Here is a 16,292-nt window from a genome sequence, read left to right on the forward strand (position 1 = left end):
ATTCAGTGTTTTTATTACTGCAATAATGCTGCACTGTTTTTCTAAGGGACACACATCAGTTATTGCAAATTGCATGATTATGTGTAAGGGAAAATGAAGTAGTAAGACTTGGTCATGTATTTCCAATGGTCTTTCTGTGCATTAAAAATGTCTGGGAAACAGACATCTTTAATATTTCATTTATTTATTTGTAAAATCTCACAAGAGGAAATAAATTGGGATTTTACCATTAAAATGTGAGTGCATACATCATGCATGGCTGCTTGTGCATGTGCATTTTTCTGACATAGGAAAGAATAACCCAATTGGTGGTAAATGAACCCAAACGTAACAATAATATACAATAAATATGTGCAAACAATAATGCCGTTGAAAAAAAAATGATTTTTTGAAGACAACACACACACATTGATATGAAATAATGAATTGAACTTTCAAATGATTTCAGCAATAATCAGATATTATAATTCCAGGTTTTTAAGCCAAAATGACCTTATTAACAAATGATGTGTTGATGTTGACAAGAAAGTAAAATTCCTGGAAACCAGTTGAAAAATGAGCACGTAATTTAAAAAGAAAAAAATGATTTGGATAGGCTAAAATGGGGGCATTGCCCCCTCCAACATGGCCTACGCTTTAACACATCACAAGCATTTGCAGGCCGCATTCGAAGTCTCTTTCACTAAGACTGCGGTCTACAAATGCAAGCCACAGACGTGTATCACGTGGAAAGTCAGCTGGTATCCAATCGCCTCAACCAGGAAGAGATCACAAGTTACACTTAGTTGCCATGCAAAAAATCGTTTATTTGTTACATCACATGTTTTATTTGTCACGTATTGCCTTTTAAGTGATAAAATGTTTGGTGGAGACGACGAAGATAGAGATTTCTTGTCACCCGCAGGCGGGTAAGTGATATTTCTTTTCTCGACGACGAAGTATGTGTTAGCATAGGAGTTACCTACCTAGCATAATACTCCCTCGGCATTGTCAGTGATGGATAGGTATGTACATCATTTTTGTGGTCAGTTAGCCAAACATACAGATTATTACCAACTTTTAGTACCTCCCAGTTTAGTAGGTTTATTTCTCGTTTCTATTTGATTGTTTATGAAAGAGAAGCAGTCAAAAGTTGAAAAATATTACTCAGCTGTCAATTTCATTTTAATAATCTATAATGTCCATTTAATGGCTTGTGATTGACTACGCGATTTTTCCTAAATGGTACTAGTGTATTTTATTTTTATGACATGCAGTGAAACGGGGTTATACATATTTTTTATGGACTTCTCCTTAAAAACAGGGAAATGATCCATGAATATGAAATACTATGTATTTATTTCCCTGAAATTTTCGAAACACATTTAGAAATCAATTATTGTAAAATGTGGTGTCAACGTACACATAGATATTAATAACTCAAAAATTCAATTAAATAAATGTCAACAGATATGTAAGTTTTATCATTTTTTTCAAGGTTTAATGAATCCTATGGAAACGTTGACACCACTGAAAGCACTCAACTAAAGCTTGACAATTTACAAATATTACAAAAAATATGCATAAGGCCTATTGACTAACTGAAATAAAGCAGTTTTCCCCACCCAGACCACCCCCTTTGAAATGTGAAAATGCCACTGTATACTGCATTGTGATTTTGATTTAAATTGAAATAGTATTACCACGTAACCAATTATATTCTTCCATGATTTATTCCCCATAATTTAAAATATTTTATTTTTAATATATTTAATATATATATTTAAGTTTTCTTAATCTACAGGGATCTGCAGCATTTTTATTTAATGGAGTTTTTTTTTTACCATAACCTGAGAAGAAAATCACGAAAGCCTTAATGCAATTATATTGCAATCATATTTTATTTGGAATAAAGCATAGATTTGCCCAAATCTTGTCTAATACAGGCCTTTAACTGTTCAACTGTCGCACCTTCCTCTTTATGATGCGCCAAATGTTCTCTATAGGTAAAAGGTAGTGATGGTTCAGCAACACTGATGCGTAAGGAGCATTCATCAAGTTCATTGATCAACCCAAATGTATTGCTTTAAGGTAGTTACGTGACCCAAAATGGCAGTCACTCCAGCAGGGGTCAATCCAATTTTGCAATGTGTTGAAACACTACATGACGCCTCATCGACCGTCTATTTTGAATAAAATTATTCGACTTTGGACTGTCCACCTCATTGTTTAGATTTTTTTTAAAATAACAATTTGTCAAGCATTTTAGAAATCTGCTTCATATTTGAACCTAACATTTATTCTGCTTGTAGGGCCAAGTTGGCATCCTTGTTTGGGATTGACGAAAACAACAGTCAAGGGAATGAGTCCTTTCATTATATAGCACCAAAACAGCCGAGAAAAAACGCAAATCCAGGTCAGGCCTTTTCAAGGGAAAAGCAGATATTAAATACGTAATGTGAATGGCATACTTCAATTTTTGTCTCATCATATTTTGCAGTTTCAGTCATCCAGACAACAACAGCACCATCACCTGGAACCTTTGAAGTGTTGATTGCCACAGCAGTCCAAGCCTTCCGATAGTAATACTTTCATTTTAAATGTCTAAAGATGAATTGCAGTTTGTCTGAATTATGACTAGCGTATTCGTTTTGCCATATGCACTTTGTTTGAATGCTCAAATAGATTTACTTGATTATCTTAAGGGAATGTCTTTAAAACAATTGCATGCCCTTTATACAGTATAAATGGACAGTATGTGAAGCAGGGAAAGCTGGGGGCAGCCATATTGGGAAACCACACAAGTAAAGAGGTAGGGACTGTGGACTGGATTATTTTTGGCTCCAGTGTAAATTACAATGTTTGTGCATGAGAGTTGTTCTCTTATGACATTTTTCTCAATCACGGCTCTTTTTCTGTGTAGTACAAGCTGCTTTTGTACTTGAGCCAGCAGAAACCAGTGACTTCTGCCAAGATTCACATTGATTTCATTTTCACGGTGAGTTTCGAAAACTATTACAAATGTGTTTTTCTTCACTTTCTGAAGCAAAGCATTTCCCCCCATTCAGCAAGTAGCCATTTCTACGCATTATTTATAATATGCATGTTAGGGTTACGATGTAGTGGTAGTGGGTTTTCTCATTGTGCACAAAAAAAGATTGCGTTGAATTGATTTGAGCAACAGTCACTCTGAAATTGTATTTCTTTTCACATGTTTCTAGATGTATAAATGCTTCATTAAACCATTTCACTTTTACACTGCAATGAAGCCCATAAAATCTGATTCACAGCCGTTTACTTTTTTTTTGTTTTTGCAGGTACAACCAAACAATTACTGTACATTTTACGATGACCAAAGGCAGAATTGGTCTCTTATGTTTGAATCCGAGAAATCAGCATCTGATTTCTGTAAAGAAGTAAGTTTAAAAAAAGCGCAAAAATGTCTCAAGAATTTTCAGAAAAACTTTTCATTTCATTCATTCTCTATTCAAATTATTTCTTGCATGGTCAAATGATGTGAGGTCTAGCTTGTTATCATTTCCTCCATAATAGTCATAGAGTAGAAATATTTAAAGAAAAATACTATAGTAGTACTTAGGTGTTTTAAATATTTTCCTCTCTGTGTTTATATTTTTTTGCATTAGGTGTGTTTGGCAAAGGCAAACACCTGCAATGGGTTAGACGTGGTGCTAACTCAAGATCTAAGTCTGGGAGAAGGCCAGGCAGTCCAACATGGTGACTCTTTGGAGGTGGCGTACAAAGGCTGGCTCTTGCAGAACCACACCATTGGCGAGGTAACATATAAATAATAAACAGAAATGTATTTGCTTTATTGGTGGCATTCCATGTTCAATTTTTTCATTTCAGATGTTTGACTCCAATCAAAAGAAAGACAAGTTGTTACGTGTAAAAATTGGAGCTGGAAAAGTCATTCAAGTAAGATGAGAATTTCTTTTCCCCCGCATTCTTCTGAATTAACACCATATTCGCGTGTCTATATTTATTCCTGCTTTAAACACTTTATGCTGTCGTTCTGCGAGCAGGGTTGGGAGAAAGGCATGCTGGGGATGAAGAAATCTGGCTGTCGACTCATAGTTGTCCCCCCAAACCTTGCCTATGGATCTAAAGGTGTCCCTGAATGCATTCCAGCTAACAGCACCCTTATTTTTGCAGCAGCGCTAAAACGAGTGAGTGCCTTGAAATATTTCAAGCAGTCATTAGCCACATAATAAGTTACTTGGTCAACTTTTTTTAATTACCTTTTCTGACAGATATAATTATTCATTTGTTAAGTTTGAACAAAGATGTAATCTGGATAAATCAAGTTTATCTTGTGTAAGAAATAATGTTCAGTTGTTTCTGCGCTGTAGGTGAAATTCTCCAAAGACTCTGGCTCTGATCAGACCAGTTCCAGAGACTCTGGTGGTACGCTTTCCCCTGCTCCTAGTCTTGAGAATTTGACGCAAGAGCCAGTAATGCAAACAGGGTGAGGCTTAAATAAGTAATAGGAGTATTTGTGAAAATGTTCACATTGTTGTTGTTTTTTTCCTCTAAGGGAGACAACTCAACGTGCAAAATCAAATTCAATAAATGAACAGGTAACACCAAGTCATCTTGATGGCTGTTTTCTAATTAACCCCATTTTAACCCGTTAACTTTTTTTAAAGATTTTTCTAAGGTTTTCAGACATTTGCATAAAATGGGGAAACTGTTTTTATATCAAGTAAGAAAAGAATTACAGGTTGTCCTGAAATGAGGACAGTGGGTGAAAATGGGTGAATGCAACATGGAACACGTCAGCACATTTTGTTAAAAAATGTATGAATTGTTTTTTCCAAATTTAGACTGCAGATGTTACAAAAGCCAAGCTGATTTCTCGTATGGCAAAGATGGGCCAGCCCTTGTTACCTTTCCTAACAAGCCAGCCTGACTCTAGTGACTCGGAATTTGAGGTGACTGTATCTGGCTCGAAATTGCTCATTTTCCATAATTGTAGCAAGAAAAAAAATCTAACAATTAATATGTGGATGAAATAATTCTGTCTATCCTTCTTTAAATAATGCAGTAAATGTCCACTAATGTATATTGTATATTGTTTTCCTTTTTCCTACAGGATTCCAACACGAGTCGAGGCAAGGATACGTCTGCTACACCATCTCCTGTACAGATCACTTCGGCTGCCCCCGTTCAAGGACATGGTACTGTAAATAAAAGTTCACAAGTTTTTCCATCCCGTCTTCCAGCATCTTAAATAATCCAATTCAATTTCCATGTTTAAATATGCGCAGAATGACGAGTTAGATAGCAACCATTTGTTGTCTTTTTGTTTCACATTAACATACCTGTCAACCTCTGCCGATAACTGCCCTTATAAATGATTATTGATTCCCCTTACAAACCCCAAAAAAACCTTACAAACACCGTACGAGTCGTACGGTGTTTGTAAGGTTTTTTTGGGGTTTGTAAGGGGAATCATAATCATTTATAAGGGCAGTTATCGGCAGAGGTTGACAGGTATGCATTAAAATGGTGAATTCTTGCAACATTGGATATTTTTGTTAATTTGGCATTTTATTTGGTTTGGTTGTTTCTCGTAGTGCTTCCACATCCATGCCCCAATTTTCCGTCTAACGTGCTTCCCAGCATTACCAATTTTGCCGCACAGCCTAGTTTGCTAGGCAACATGCATCCTTTTCAGGTGAGATTCTCACATTTTGTCGTCAGTACTTTTTGACTGTGAGAGTAAATAAGAAGTTTTGTGTTCTGTTCATTCTTCATTTTTGTTGTTTGAAAGCCTTACTCCTATACGCAGACCTCTGTTCCGACTCAGCTCCAGTCCGTTGGCCAGGTTCATCCCGCACGTGTTCCTTTCATTGGTACCACATGAAAACTCAGTGAATGCAGAAAAATCATTTAAAGTCACAATGTTTATATTTGGGTATTCTAAGTGGATAAAACCTCGTTCGTCCAGGCACCAATGACGTGACTTCATTGTTGATGATCGAGGCCAGACAGCAAAACACGGAAATCCGCTTAGCGGTCGGAAAAGTAGCTGACAGAGTTGATCAACTTGCATCTAAGGTATAAAATCCAAGGATATGTCGCGTCTGGCTTTAACACAAATGTTACCTGCTTGTGGTGTTTTTTATTAGGTAGATGATCTTCAAAGGCAGGGAACGGTCCCCTTGAATCTGTCTGGTATATCAATGGAGTCCTCCATGGTCATGCAAAACCTTCTAAGAATCATCCAGGTATAGCCCACGTTGTATGATCATAAAAATCATACAAAACTATCAAAAAAAATATTGAGACAAATATCACACCTGGGGTGACCTTCTCGAGGCTGACATTATGATTTTCCTTTTTCTTATTAGGAAAATGAATGCTTAAAGAAGGAAATGTTTGAGAAAAGCTCTCGTATTGAGGAGCAAAACTTTAAAATCAATGAACTCTTAAACCAAAACCATGGGTGAGTTGTAATAGTTTTGAATGCTCCCATTTTTAAGTACTTGGATGAAGCTGATTTAAATATGTCTCATAGTTATATGGAACAGAGAGACACATTGTTGGAAAAGAGTAACGACTCAAAGTTCTCAAATGTACAGAGTCAGGCCAGACTACTCCAGGCTGAACAAGACAAGGTCGGTATTTCTTTTTGTTCTTTGGTTTTACGGTGGGGAGGTACTTTACATTGTGAAACGTGTGTGGTGGTATGAAAAGGCCTCAAATCCTTAAATGTAGAATTATAACATGATTGTACCCATCGGGTTTCTACTAGATTCAATTGAACGAAGCGCTGGCATCCACCACAGCCCAGTTATCTGAAGTCAAACTCGAGTTTTTGGCTCATCAGCAGAAGTTTCTGGAGCTGCAGACTGAACTGAGCGCAAGGCAGCTAGACTGTGAACGCCACTCTCAACACATCTCTGAGCTGGAATCACAGCTTGAAGGTTGGTTAAGTGTAGTAGGCCTGTTAATACAGCAGGATTAAGGTATCGCGAAGGCTATAGCAAACAGACGACGCAATCACCGATTTAACGTTACTGTCAACATGTGCTTGTTTGGGTTAGAGTTTAAGAAAATATCAGAAAGAGTCCAGGCTCAGTATTGTGCAGAGCGGCAAAAGTGCAAGGAGATGGAATTAAAGCTCGAAATCACGACGGGGGAAGTCAATGAACTGAAGACGACTCAAGATAATCTAAAACAAGTGAGTGTTGTTTATTTACTCGGTGCATACAGTTAGTGTTTACACTTTGGGTGAGACTCAAAATAACTTTTGATAAACTATTGTGAAAATATTGACACTAGCAAAGGTAAATATAAAGTAGGAGAAAATGAGCCATAATACATCATAACATGTGAAGGTAGAAGAGAAATTGATTTTTTTATTTTTTAAATCAGAAGTAACTTTGTACTTGTTACCTTTGTTAATTTTTTTTCCAGAGGTGTCAACACCATGTAGAGCTAGAGGAAAGTTGGAAGGTGAAGTACAAGCAGGCTTTAGAGTCAATTAGAGAAAAACATTTGAGGGAGACTGCTGAGTTTAAAAAGGAGAGAAATAATCTGTTAAAGGAGCAACGGGAAAAGGCAAGTTTGTTACAGTGTAACACACAAAAGCAAGCGTTTTAGTATGATTTTTTTTTAAACCGTTAAAATTGATAAACTCATTAATTCCAATTTACTTAAGGCTCACGTAGCAATATGTATGCTCGTAAGGAGCGACTCCTTCAAACTCTGTATTGAACCAACAATGAAAGAATACCGAAAAATCTATAACATCCTTTGCCAATCTGTCGGTGGCCCCATCACGCCACACAGTGGTTGGTGTTAATCTTGGATTTAATTGATTTTACTGATGCACATTTTTCCTTCATGGCCTGTACATGAAAGGATTCACAGAGCTCCACTGTTATAGCTTCTTTGGAGAGACGAGTGGCTGAACTTCAGAAGAAACTGAATGAGCAGGAAAGTTCAGCAGATACAGCAACAGAGGTAAATAGTAGTTTTTTTCCCCCCTCACCTTATTACTTGCGCTCATTGACATTCATTCGAACTTTGTATATATTGCTGAAGTAATTGACATTAAAGATCAAATGTGAACCGGTGATGCATTTCTATTCATTGATTGAAGTGTTTTTCCTCTTGTTGTTTTTGTCCTTTCATTAAGAATCCTGTTTAGTCGACACAAACATAACCTAAAAAGACCTTTTTGTCTTGGCTGTAGGTGAAGCGTGTCATGAATGCTGTTTTTCATTCTTTACGGGGAGAGTTTGAACTCAATGAAAATTACACTGGCCAAACTGTGCTCCGTATACTTGTTAATACTATTAAGGTAAGTATAGGTGTTTTTGGTTTTTGTTACTAGAACTTTTTTTATGTAGTCAAAACAAATGCAGTAGGATTTGTTCATTTAGGGTAAACGAGAAAATTCTATACAATGCATTTTCTGGTTGTAATGTCATTTTCTCTCCGATTAATGCTGCAGTTGTGTCCATTGCTAACTTGGATTGTCCAACTATTCACTGGAATTTTAGAACCCTTTATTTTATCTTTCCATGAATTTTGATATGACTCATTAATGTGTCTCCAGAATGTAACTTTACATCTTCTACATGGCAAAGACTCTCTTGCAACAATTGAGAGGGAAGAGTTGTCCGATCAAGAAGAGGAAGAAGAAAAAAAAGACGATTCGGAACAAAAAGAGGAGAAGGTAAGCAACACGGTCCTCGTCAATGAAGATAATGCAGTCAGCAAACGCATGGAGGATGGCGACCATCACAGAAGTCAAGACCAAATTCATCAAGATGAAGCCGAAATACGGGAGCAGTTACCTGATTTGAAGGAACAATTTGCTTCAGAAGCGCCAAAAATTGCACCTATGACAGGATTAGAATGTCATGAGAAGCAGGAGCAGGCAGTAAATGACACAAGTGGGACAGCAAATCCAGAGGCTGGACCTCATCAAAGTGTTTTAATTGAGGGTGAAGAGGAGCAGAATGCTGTGTTTATACCAAAATCAGGAGACATTGATCCAGATTCTCAGGAATGTCTTGGACCCCCAGTCAAACCACCCCCACCACCAAATGAAGTTCAGTTTGGCAAGGGTGAAGATAAATGGTAGGTGTTCCCTTAGGAGTTGCTCATTTTGATTGGGAGCTTTGCTGTATGCTTTACATGCATTATTGCTTGTATTTCTTGAGATCCATTATCAATGTATTATGCTGAAGTTCATAACCCACCTGTTATTGTTTTTTCTTGTCTTAGTCTGACTGGAGAATCACTCTCTGAAAACGGGGCGTCCATTTCCCAGGTAGCTTCCCCTCCTCTTTTGGAAGAAGAAGAAGAAGAAGAAGATGAGCTGGTGAGAAAGGGAGCTATATAAATCTGTAATGTAGTTTGTCCTTAATATTTTTTTTTAATTTGACTTTGTTTATTCATGTGTCAACTAGGTAAATCTGTTTTATTTTCAAAACTACATTTGTTTTTTGTTTTTGTTTTCAGAACCTGAAGGGGTGTCCACCACCAGATCCATTGTTGGACAACAACAACAATAGTGAAGATGATGATCCTGTTTGGCGGAGTTGAAATACATTGAGTATTTAAGTTAAGCACATTAGAGACCACATCTGCCTCTACAAATTATGTCAATGTGACTTCTAAAATGTTGAAATTTAGACTGTGACTGCCCAAGGACACTGGAAAAGTACATATAAGTAAGTATTAAGATTTGGGTTTGGTTCATGGAAAATGATAACTATTTTGAGTAACTACATTTTTTTTTTTCTTAAGCGAAATTTGTTCAAGAGATTTGAAAAGCTTCCACACCCCTGTTCCAATACTCGCTTTTTGTCTTATATATTTTACATTTTAAACATTTTCCACTATTTTTCCCTATAACCTTTACAACTCAGTTTTCCCCCCATGTCATCTATTGTGGAAGTAAAAATAATCACATGTGATTACACACAAGGTTTTTGTTCTAATGGAACCAATGTTTGACTTTTATTTTAACTTTTTTTCTATAAACGCGATCACGCCACCCCCACCAAATAAATCTAATTAATGAGTTAGAATGTAATTGGTTTACTTTTAAAAAAGTCACATTATTTGTACTTACCCTCGGAATGATTTTTTTATAAAGATTGAGTTGCACAGGTTGTATGTCAGAATATTGGGAAAAGGTTTTAAATGATCTTGTTCTCATTAATTCAAAACAAAATCGTTGTTTTTGAGGTGTGTAAACTTCACTGTATTTATGGTATGTTGTTGTGCTGCACAATTTCTTTTTCTAATCTGTTCCTGTTGTCGTACATTTCAAAACAATACCATTAGTTTTAAACATGTACCATGGGGAAAAAAATAATCTAGAGAATACTTTTACATAATTTTGCTATGATTATATAAACGTACACAATAAAAATCTTAGACAAAACCGTTTTCATGTTTTTAGTCTTGACAATTTGTTAGATTTTCAAATTAAATATGAAACTTGCCCCTACCAACATGGCGAAGGCGCTGACGTACCGCCGCAACGGGCTAACCCGGTAAAGGCGTTTCTACATCCGGGTTTTCAGAAACGTCAAAGATGCAGGAAATGGACTGAACACTTGAATATTTATTTTTCCTAAGCCCCCATTTTTAAATCCAAACATTTTGAAACTCCGTCGTGATTTCGCTAAATCAAGAGAATTTATTGGAGAAAATGGCTTACCTTAGCTTCGCTGCAAAAAGGACAGAATTCCAGTGCTTTAAAATGGCCGCCAGATAACGTTGCCGACCGCGACTTTCCGCATCTAGCGCTAGTTTTTCTGCCGCGGTGCTATATGGGTAAAAGTCAATTGACGTCCCATGTTACCAAACAACGCTGTCAACTCGGACTCAACGTTCGTATGTAAAAGTTGGTCCAATTTTCAACATTATACACCGATTTCAATCGCGGTGAATCTCTGTGTGTCCACAATGAGTGGCATGCGAACCATCTTGACCTCGGCCGCTCTGGTTGGAGTTGTAGGGGTCGGCTATGGGATGTGGTCGATTATTGTTCCCGGAGAAGAAAGGAGAAAGGAAATAATCAAGGTGATTCACATTCACCATATCATATTTGTCTTTTTGGGTACTACAATGACCTCATGTTGACATAGATGGACATTAAATTTTTGTCATGTAGCTCACAATATTAACATTTAGTAAGTAATAGAAGTTTGCAGTATTTTTTTACTTTGATATATTTAACAGATCACCTGCTATTTACAATGATAGACATCCAACTCATTTAAAAAAGGGAGGACTGGCTGGGAATGTTCTACCATGATCACCAATCACATATTTCCTGATATTGGGAGAGTGCATCAATGTAAACAAATGTTAATCACGGTTTGAAAATGTGTTTTTTTTGTCCTCAGAATTTGCCTGAGTCAAATCCTGTGAGAATGGAAGAGACAAGAAAACGAAATATTCTTGTAATGCAGACACTCAAGGAGGCCGCGGAAACCAATGAGAACATTGCCAGAGGAATCGGACGCTCCACAAAATAGACTGAAACCATTTTCTGACTTGTTGAAGATTTATTTGGCATCTAGAGTAACGTGATGCATTCGATTGTGCTACCAAGTTTGAATGTGGTATATTCCATCATTCCATCAGAATTCTACACCCAAAGGTGTGTGGCCACTTGCTTTTCAGATTCTTGACCTTTTAGTTTAAAGGAAAGGGATATTTTCATTAAAAACAAAACAAACTCATATTTGGTGTCCACATGTGACGGTGAAGTCTAATTCATGCGAACTGTCATGGTTGGCAGTGCTGCATTGCCAGTTCATCTAATCCTTGTGCTTTAAAACCGAAAATAGCGGGAGTAAATACATTGAAAAAATGACATTAAATAAAACATTGGAATCATACGACAAAATATTGACTAGTTATTAGTACCTAAACCTGCGTTACAAGGTTATATACTATAGCTCCACCAGGGGCGGTAGAGAGCCGCTCAGTTGATTTACGAAGTACACGACGAAGATGAAGAAAAGAGAAGAAGAAGCATTTGAAGAGGAAGACTACATCGCTACACGATACGTTACAGCCAACAAATTATCTACGAAATAATGTAAGGATTTTAGATTTGAATCGTGCCTTGGTTTTCTCTCATAGGTTCTCAATTTTATATTCCAAGGTGGCTATTTTAGCCTTTTATTGTATAGCGGAGGTGGTTATAATTCAAGTTACGTTTGGAGCTAGGCCTTCACGTGCTTTGTTGGAGTGCATGTTTGCTCAAATATTGGCCTACCAAGCTAAAATGTTCATTTAAATGCTTTATGTCAATGGTGTCATAATGTTGACTTCAACTCCCAATGATGAAAATTCTCTGTCCTTTCATAGTATGTTGCATGTTTTTTAATGTTATTGCACCCAAGCGAACGACATTAATCAATCGTCCGTTCGTTTAAGGTGGCAGCAATTTTTCTCGTCTTATATTTTGTCCAAATTAAAGTAATTGAGTTCTCCATTTTAAAATAGTGGGATATAACATGGTGTAAATGCAAAATGGTTCGGCTATATCTCAGTATTTTTTTCCTCAATCAAATGTTAAATACATAAATCTTTATGATGTACTTGTTCATTGACATAATTTAGCCATAGTCATTGTGCTCGTCAATATAAGAAGACGTGATTTATGGCATCATAACTTCATAATTTACGTAAAATGAATTTTAAGCAACAATCTAACAGGTAAGCATGACATTTTCTCATCATTTTAAATCAAAACTATAAAGTCCCTATCACCGAAATCGTGAGCAAGTCACATAAACTAACCATAGTGGCTTTGAATTTAGCAGTAGTTGCACACTTTGTTATCAGATGATCTAAATAGAACTTTTTTCATTTAAAAAAAATATATATATATTTCCTTTTCCCCCCCAACTAAGACCTTTAATTCGTATTTTCTATCCACTTTGTTAGATGACTACTATCTTTAAACATTAGTGGTCATTTAATTCACATTTATTTTAATCAGAAAACTATAAGCCCATCCAGAAAAACAAAATTATTAAATTTTACATACGAAACAATGGAACTAGTTCAGTTGTCAGTAATATAGAAACTGGCAATATAGTATCGGTATTAGTAACTTAGTAAAAGTTGTGTTCACACATGTACATACTGTAGGTGCAATGTATTAAAGTTGAAATATTGATTTCTTTTTCTGCAGAATGCCTAAATCAAAGGAAGTGCTTTCCTCCACATCTGGGAGTGACTCTAATAGTGATGTGGAAACCAAGGTATATGGAATATTTTGGTGCTCATTTCTTCTTCTTCCAATTATAAATCTCTGCAGACTGCGCAATATACAATAAAAACACATATGAATGTGTCCAAATGAAGTTCATTTTTGTGGCCACTTGAAAATAAATATATTTGATGGTTCTAGGCTAAGAGAAAGAAGTCCGCTGCGGCGCAGAAGCCGGCGGCTAAGAAACCAAAGACTGAGAGCGGCAAGGCCGGCGGGTCTTCCAAAGGCGACAGTAACACTGAAGACAGCATGTTCCAAGTGAGTGCATTCACAAGTTGCATGTATAGATAATAATACAGTGGTACCTCATGATACAACATGCTCGTGTTACGACGAAAATTTCGATCGAATAATTAGCTCGCGATACAATTAAAATTTCGAGATGCGATGAAGCCAGGTGGCCATGACATGAGCGGCTGTTTATCATTGTAGCGCACTGTCTTTTTTTGCCGCATCTCTTTCGTGCATAACTACTATATCTACGAGGACTGAACGATTTATTCAGACTAGTTTTAACCAGGAAACGCACAACGCGCATGCGCGGGCAAAAAGAGGGCTTTCTGGGTAATGAAGTATACTCATGCTCACAACACCAATAGCCAATGGCACCCTTTCTCAGAATAAAACTTCATTACCCACAATCAATACGTGGGTAGGCTGTTATTCCTTCCTTAGCCTGTTAGCTCCCGCAATCGCTCATTCAAGACTACTTCTCGTTGGCAAGTGGACGTGCGTTATCCTATTGTGAGGACATTTGTGTGCATCATTTTGGGAATATTTTGAAGGAAATACAACAACAAACAGTCCATCGATAGCAAACGTGAGGGTGGAGGCGTGGCAAACCGCTAACCCGGAAAACGAAGGTAACAAAAGATTAAGACAAAACTAGAATTCAGTTTTGTGTGAAGTTACATTAAACGTATGTTTGAGTGTGTCTTTATATATTTATCCAAGTTAATTTAAATTTGTTTGTTCGTTTACAAGTGCCGTGGATAAAGTCCTCCGCCTCCGTGTGTGTTGTTGTCTCTCCCCTCCGCGAAATGCGTCTAATTTTACATCTATTAAACACATTTTATTACTATTAAACCACTCGTTATTTATTCCTTTGTCAATATATGGCAAATTAGAAGAAATAAAACATGTTTTCCAATCCAATATCCTGTTTTTGGTGTTTTTTCAGAGGGTTGGAATGAATTAATTTGTTTTCAATTCATTTCAATGGGAAACTTTTGCTCGAGTTATGAAAAGCTCGACATGAACATCGACTGAATATATTTGGGACATAATTAATGTTTTCTTTGACAGATCGGAAGGATGAGGTATGTCTCTGTCCGGGAGTTCAAAGGTAAAGTTCTGGTCGACATCAGAGAGTACTGGACTAATCAAGATGGCGATATGAAGCCTGGGAAGAGAGGTATAAACTCATTTAACTCGCTTATCTACTCAAAGTATGACACTTTTTTATTTTTATGCCAAACACCATAAGGACCCTCACAATAAAGAAATGCTTGTTAATTTACCTCAATCCAATAGTTCGAAATGACCATCAATTGCTGTTTCTAATTGTTGCAGGCATCGCTCTGAATCCAGAACAATGGAATCAACTGAAGGACCAGATTTCAGAAATTGATGAAGCCATTAAGAGAGTATGAGCAATTCTTGTTGAAAACTTTGGCTGTTTTTGTAAAAAGCCTCTGATTTTTTTTGTACCTAACTTTAACAGTATGTTTAATTTGTCATGGTTTAGTACTGTTGCTGGTCTTCTTTTTAATTTGTTTTTCATGTCAAATGTATTAAACTGTGTACCTTTTTGAGCTGTGTAGTAAAGCGAGGGCTAATTAGGATGACTTTCATGTTGTGGCATATTTAGTAGTAAAACAAGTTGTGAATTGGTATTAAAAGTTTTGAAAAATCTTTTTAGTTTGTTGTCCAAGTGCTTTTGCCATTGTCAGGTCTCTGAGTCCTTCGGAATTTTTCTTTTGCTCTGGGAATTAGAATCAAACTGTCGAAATTAACGTTTTGACCAATTCGTATATACAAAAGATTAATGACTTCTTTCCAAACAAAACGGAGATACGTAACACACTCACTAAAACAACATACATATAGATAATTTAAAAAAATCACAACATTGTGTTTGAATAATAAAAGAAAAGGCATGTATAAGCGAGGAAACATTTTGCGGATGCACAAGTGTTATTTGGTTATAAAGTCATGTCGCCTTTATACCTACAGAGGCCGCTGTTGAGTCATCTTTATCCTGGATGCTTTTTTTCGTCAGTCTTTTCAAATCAATTCATTTTATTCCAAATGTTTGTTTTTTGTTTAGTTTTTAATAATGACCAATCACTGCTTAAATTTTTCCTTTCACACTGAGTAAAAAAGTTTTTAATTGACTGTTAATTTTATACACCTTTGTCAAAAATGTCTCATGCTAGTACTATTTATTAATGAAAGTTTCACTTCAGTAGCTGTCAAGATGACATTTAAAACTTTTAAGATGAAAAGGTCAGAGCTCTCAGTCGCTACCAAAAACGGGCCAAGGTTGGAAATCAAAGCTTACGAACGAATCCAACGTGTCTCAAAAAGATTTGGTTCCGGAACCCGGGTCATCTAGCGAGGCCAGCCCCGTGTTTTTGAGCTGGAACCTCTCAACCTCACACATAAGTTCAAGCTCTTTCACTACCATAAAAGTGACATGCCAAGTCGCCCATGCCAGCTTTTACAGCCGGGAATATTTTTTCACCAATGCATTTATTTTCTCACACACACACTTCAACATCGAGAACAAAAATGGTCATTATTATTAAAACAGTGACACAGTCTTCACCGAGAAGAGGCCTGTCATTTTCTCTTGACTTATTCTCTTAGCCGTCCGTGCACAAACGTGCGGGGGTGCGGGAATTTGAAGCGTTGTGCAAACAGGGTGAACAAACGAAGCAAGGGAAGCAACACGAGAGACGACAGAAGCAGAGATTAATTTGGTGTTTGACAACTGGCGATGGATGCCACTGTGGCGTTGATG

The 16,292-nt window shown here is 36.8% G+C and overlaps 3 protein-coding genes across 5 annotated transcripts; all 3 read left to right on the forward strand.

The window, feature by feature from the left end:
- The first annotated feature begins 732 nt into the window (after positions 1-732).
- fkbp15b (FKBP prolyl isomerase family member 15b) lies at positions 733-10,136 on the forward strand. Of its 3 annotated transcripts, none has more exons than XM_077601360.1 (27): positions 733-908; positions 2,292-2,395; positions 2,480-2,561; positions 2,722-2,791; positions 2,903-2,977; positions 3,297-3,395; positions 3,624-3,773; positions 3,847-3,915; positions 4,023-4,166; positions 4,350-4,465; positions 4,535-4,577; positions 4,824-4,931; positions 5,093-5,177; positions 5,577-5,677; positions 5,774-5,855; positions 5,951-6,060; positions 6,132-6,230; positions 6,354-6,448; positions 6,521-6,620; positions 6,758-6,929; positions 7,050-7,186; positions 7,423-7,566; positions 7,870-7,971; positions 8,204-8,311; positions 8,570-9,096; positions 9,244-9,340; positions 9,481-10,136. In XM_077601360.1, exons 1-27 carry the CDS (start codon positions 859-861, stop codon positions 9,562-9,564), a joined length of 3,153 nt encoding a protein of 1,050 aa, XP_077457486.1. In that variant the 5' UTR covers positions 733-858; the 3' UTR covers positions 9,565-10,136. The 3 variants fall into 3 exon arrangements, with proteins under 3 accessions (XP_077457486.1, XP_077457487.1, XP_077457488.1); XM_077601361.1 differs by having other exon boundaries at positions 5,792-5,855; XM_077601362.1 differs by lacking the exon at positions 7,423-7,566.
- Positions 10,137-10,778: 642 nt separating this feature from the next.
- On the forward strand, positions 10,779-11,720 carry uqcc3 (ubiquinol-cytochrome c reductase complex assembly factor 3). The gene is made up of 2 exons (XM_077601514.1): positions 10,779-11,055; positions 11,382-11,720. Exons 1-2 carry the CDS (start codon positions 10,828-10,830, stop codon positions 11,511-11,513), a joined length of 360 nt encoding a protein of 119 aa, XP_077457640.1. The 5' UTR covers positions 10,779-10,827; the 3' UTR covers positions 11,514-11,720.
- Positions 11,721-11,872: 152 nt separating this feature from the next.
- On the forward strand, positions 11,873-15,181 carry sub1a (SUB1 regulator of transcription a). The gene is made up of 5 exons (XM_077601513.1): positions 11,873-12,082; positions 13,187-13,256; positions 13,406-13,525; positions 14,573-14,681; positions 14,840-15,181. Exons 2-5 carry the CDS (start codon positions 13,188-13,190, stop codon positions 14,917-14,919), a joined length of 378 nt encoding a protein of 125 aa, XP_077457639.1. The 5' UTR covers positions 11,873-12,082; position 13,187; the 3' UTR covers positions 14,920-15,181.
- The last annotated feature ends 1,111 nt before the right edge of the window (positions 15,182-16,292 follow it).

Source organism: Stigmatopora argus, chromosome 5 (assembly GCF_051989625.1).
Source record: "Stigmatopora argus isolate UIUO_Sarg chromosome 5, RoL_Sarg_1.0, whole genome shotgun sequence".
Lineage (NCBI taxonomy): Eukaryota > Metazoa > Chordata > Actinopteri > Syngnathiformes > Syngnathidae > Stigmatopora > Stigmatopora argus.

Coding starts and splice junctions, on each gene's coding strand:
- fkbp15b (XM_077601360.1), top strand. CDS start 859: ATGTTTGGTGGAGACGACGAAGATAGAGATTTCTTGTCACCCGCAGGC. Junction 2,396..2,479: donor GAGAAAAAACGCAAATCCAG/GTCAGGCCTTTT, acceptor CATATTTTGCAG/TTTCAGTCATCCAGACAACA. Junction 7,567..7,869: donor TAAAGGAGCAACGGGAAAAG/GCAAGTTTGTTA, acceptor TGTACATGAAAG/GATTCACAGAGCTCCACTGT.
- uqcc3 (XM_077601514.1), top strand. CDS start 10,828: ATGTTACCAAACAACGCTGTCAACTCGGACTCAACGTTCGTATGTAAA. Junction 11,056..11,381: donor GGAGAAAGGAAATAATCAAG/GTGATTCACATT, acceptor TTTTGTCCTCAG/AATTTGCCTGAGTCAAATCC.
- sub1a (XM_077601513.1), top strand. CDS start 13,188: ATGCCTAAATCAAAGGAAGTGCTTTCCTCCACATCTGGGAGTGACTCT. Junction 13,257..13,405: donor ATAGTGATGTGGAAACCAAG/GTATATGGAATA, acceptor TGATGGTTCTAG/GCTAAGAGAAAGAAGTCCGC. Junction 13,526..14,572: donor CTGAAGACAGCATGTTCCAA/GTGAGTGCATTC, acceptor TTTCTTTGACAG/ATCGGAAGGATGAGGTATGT.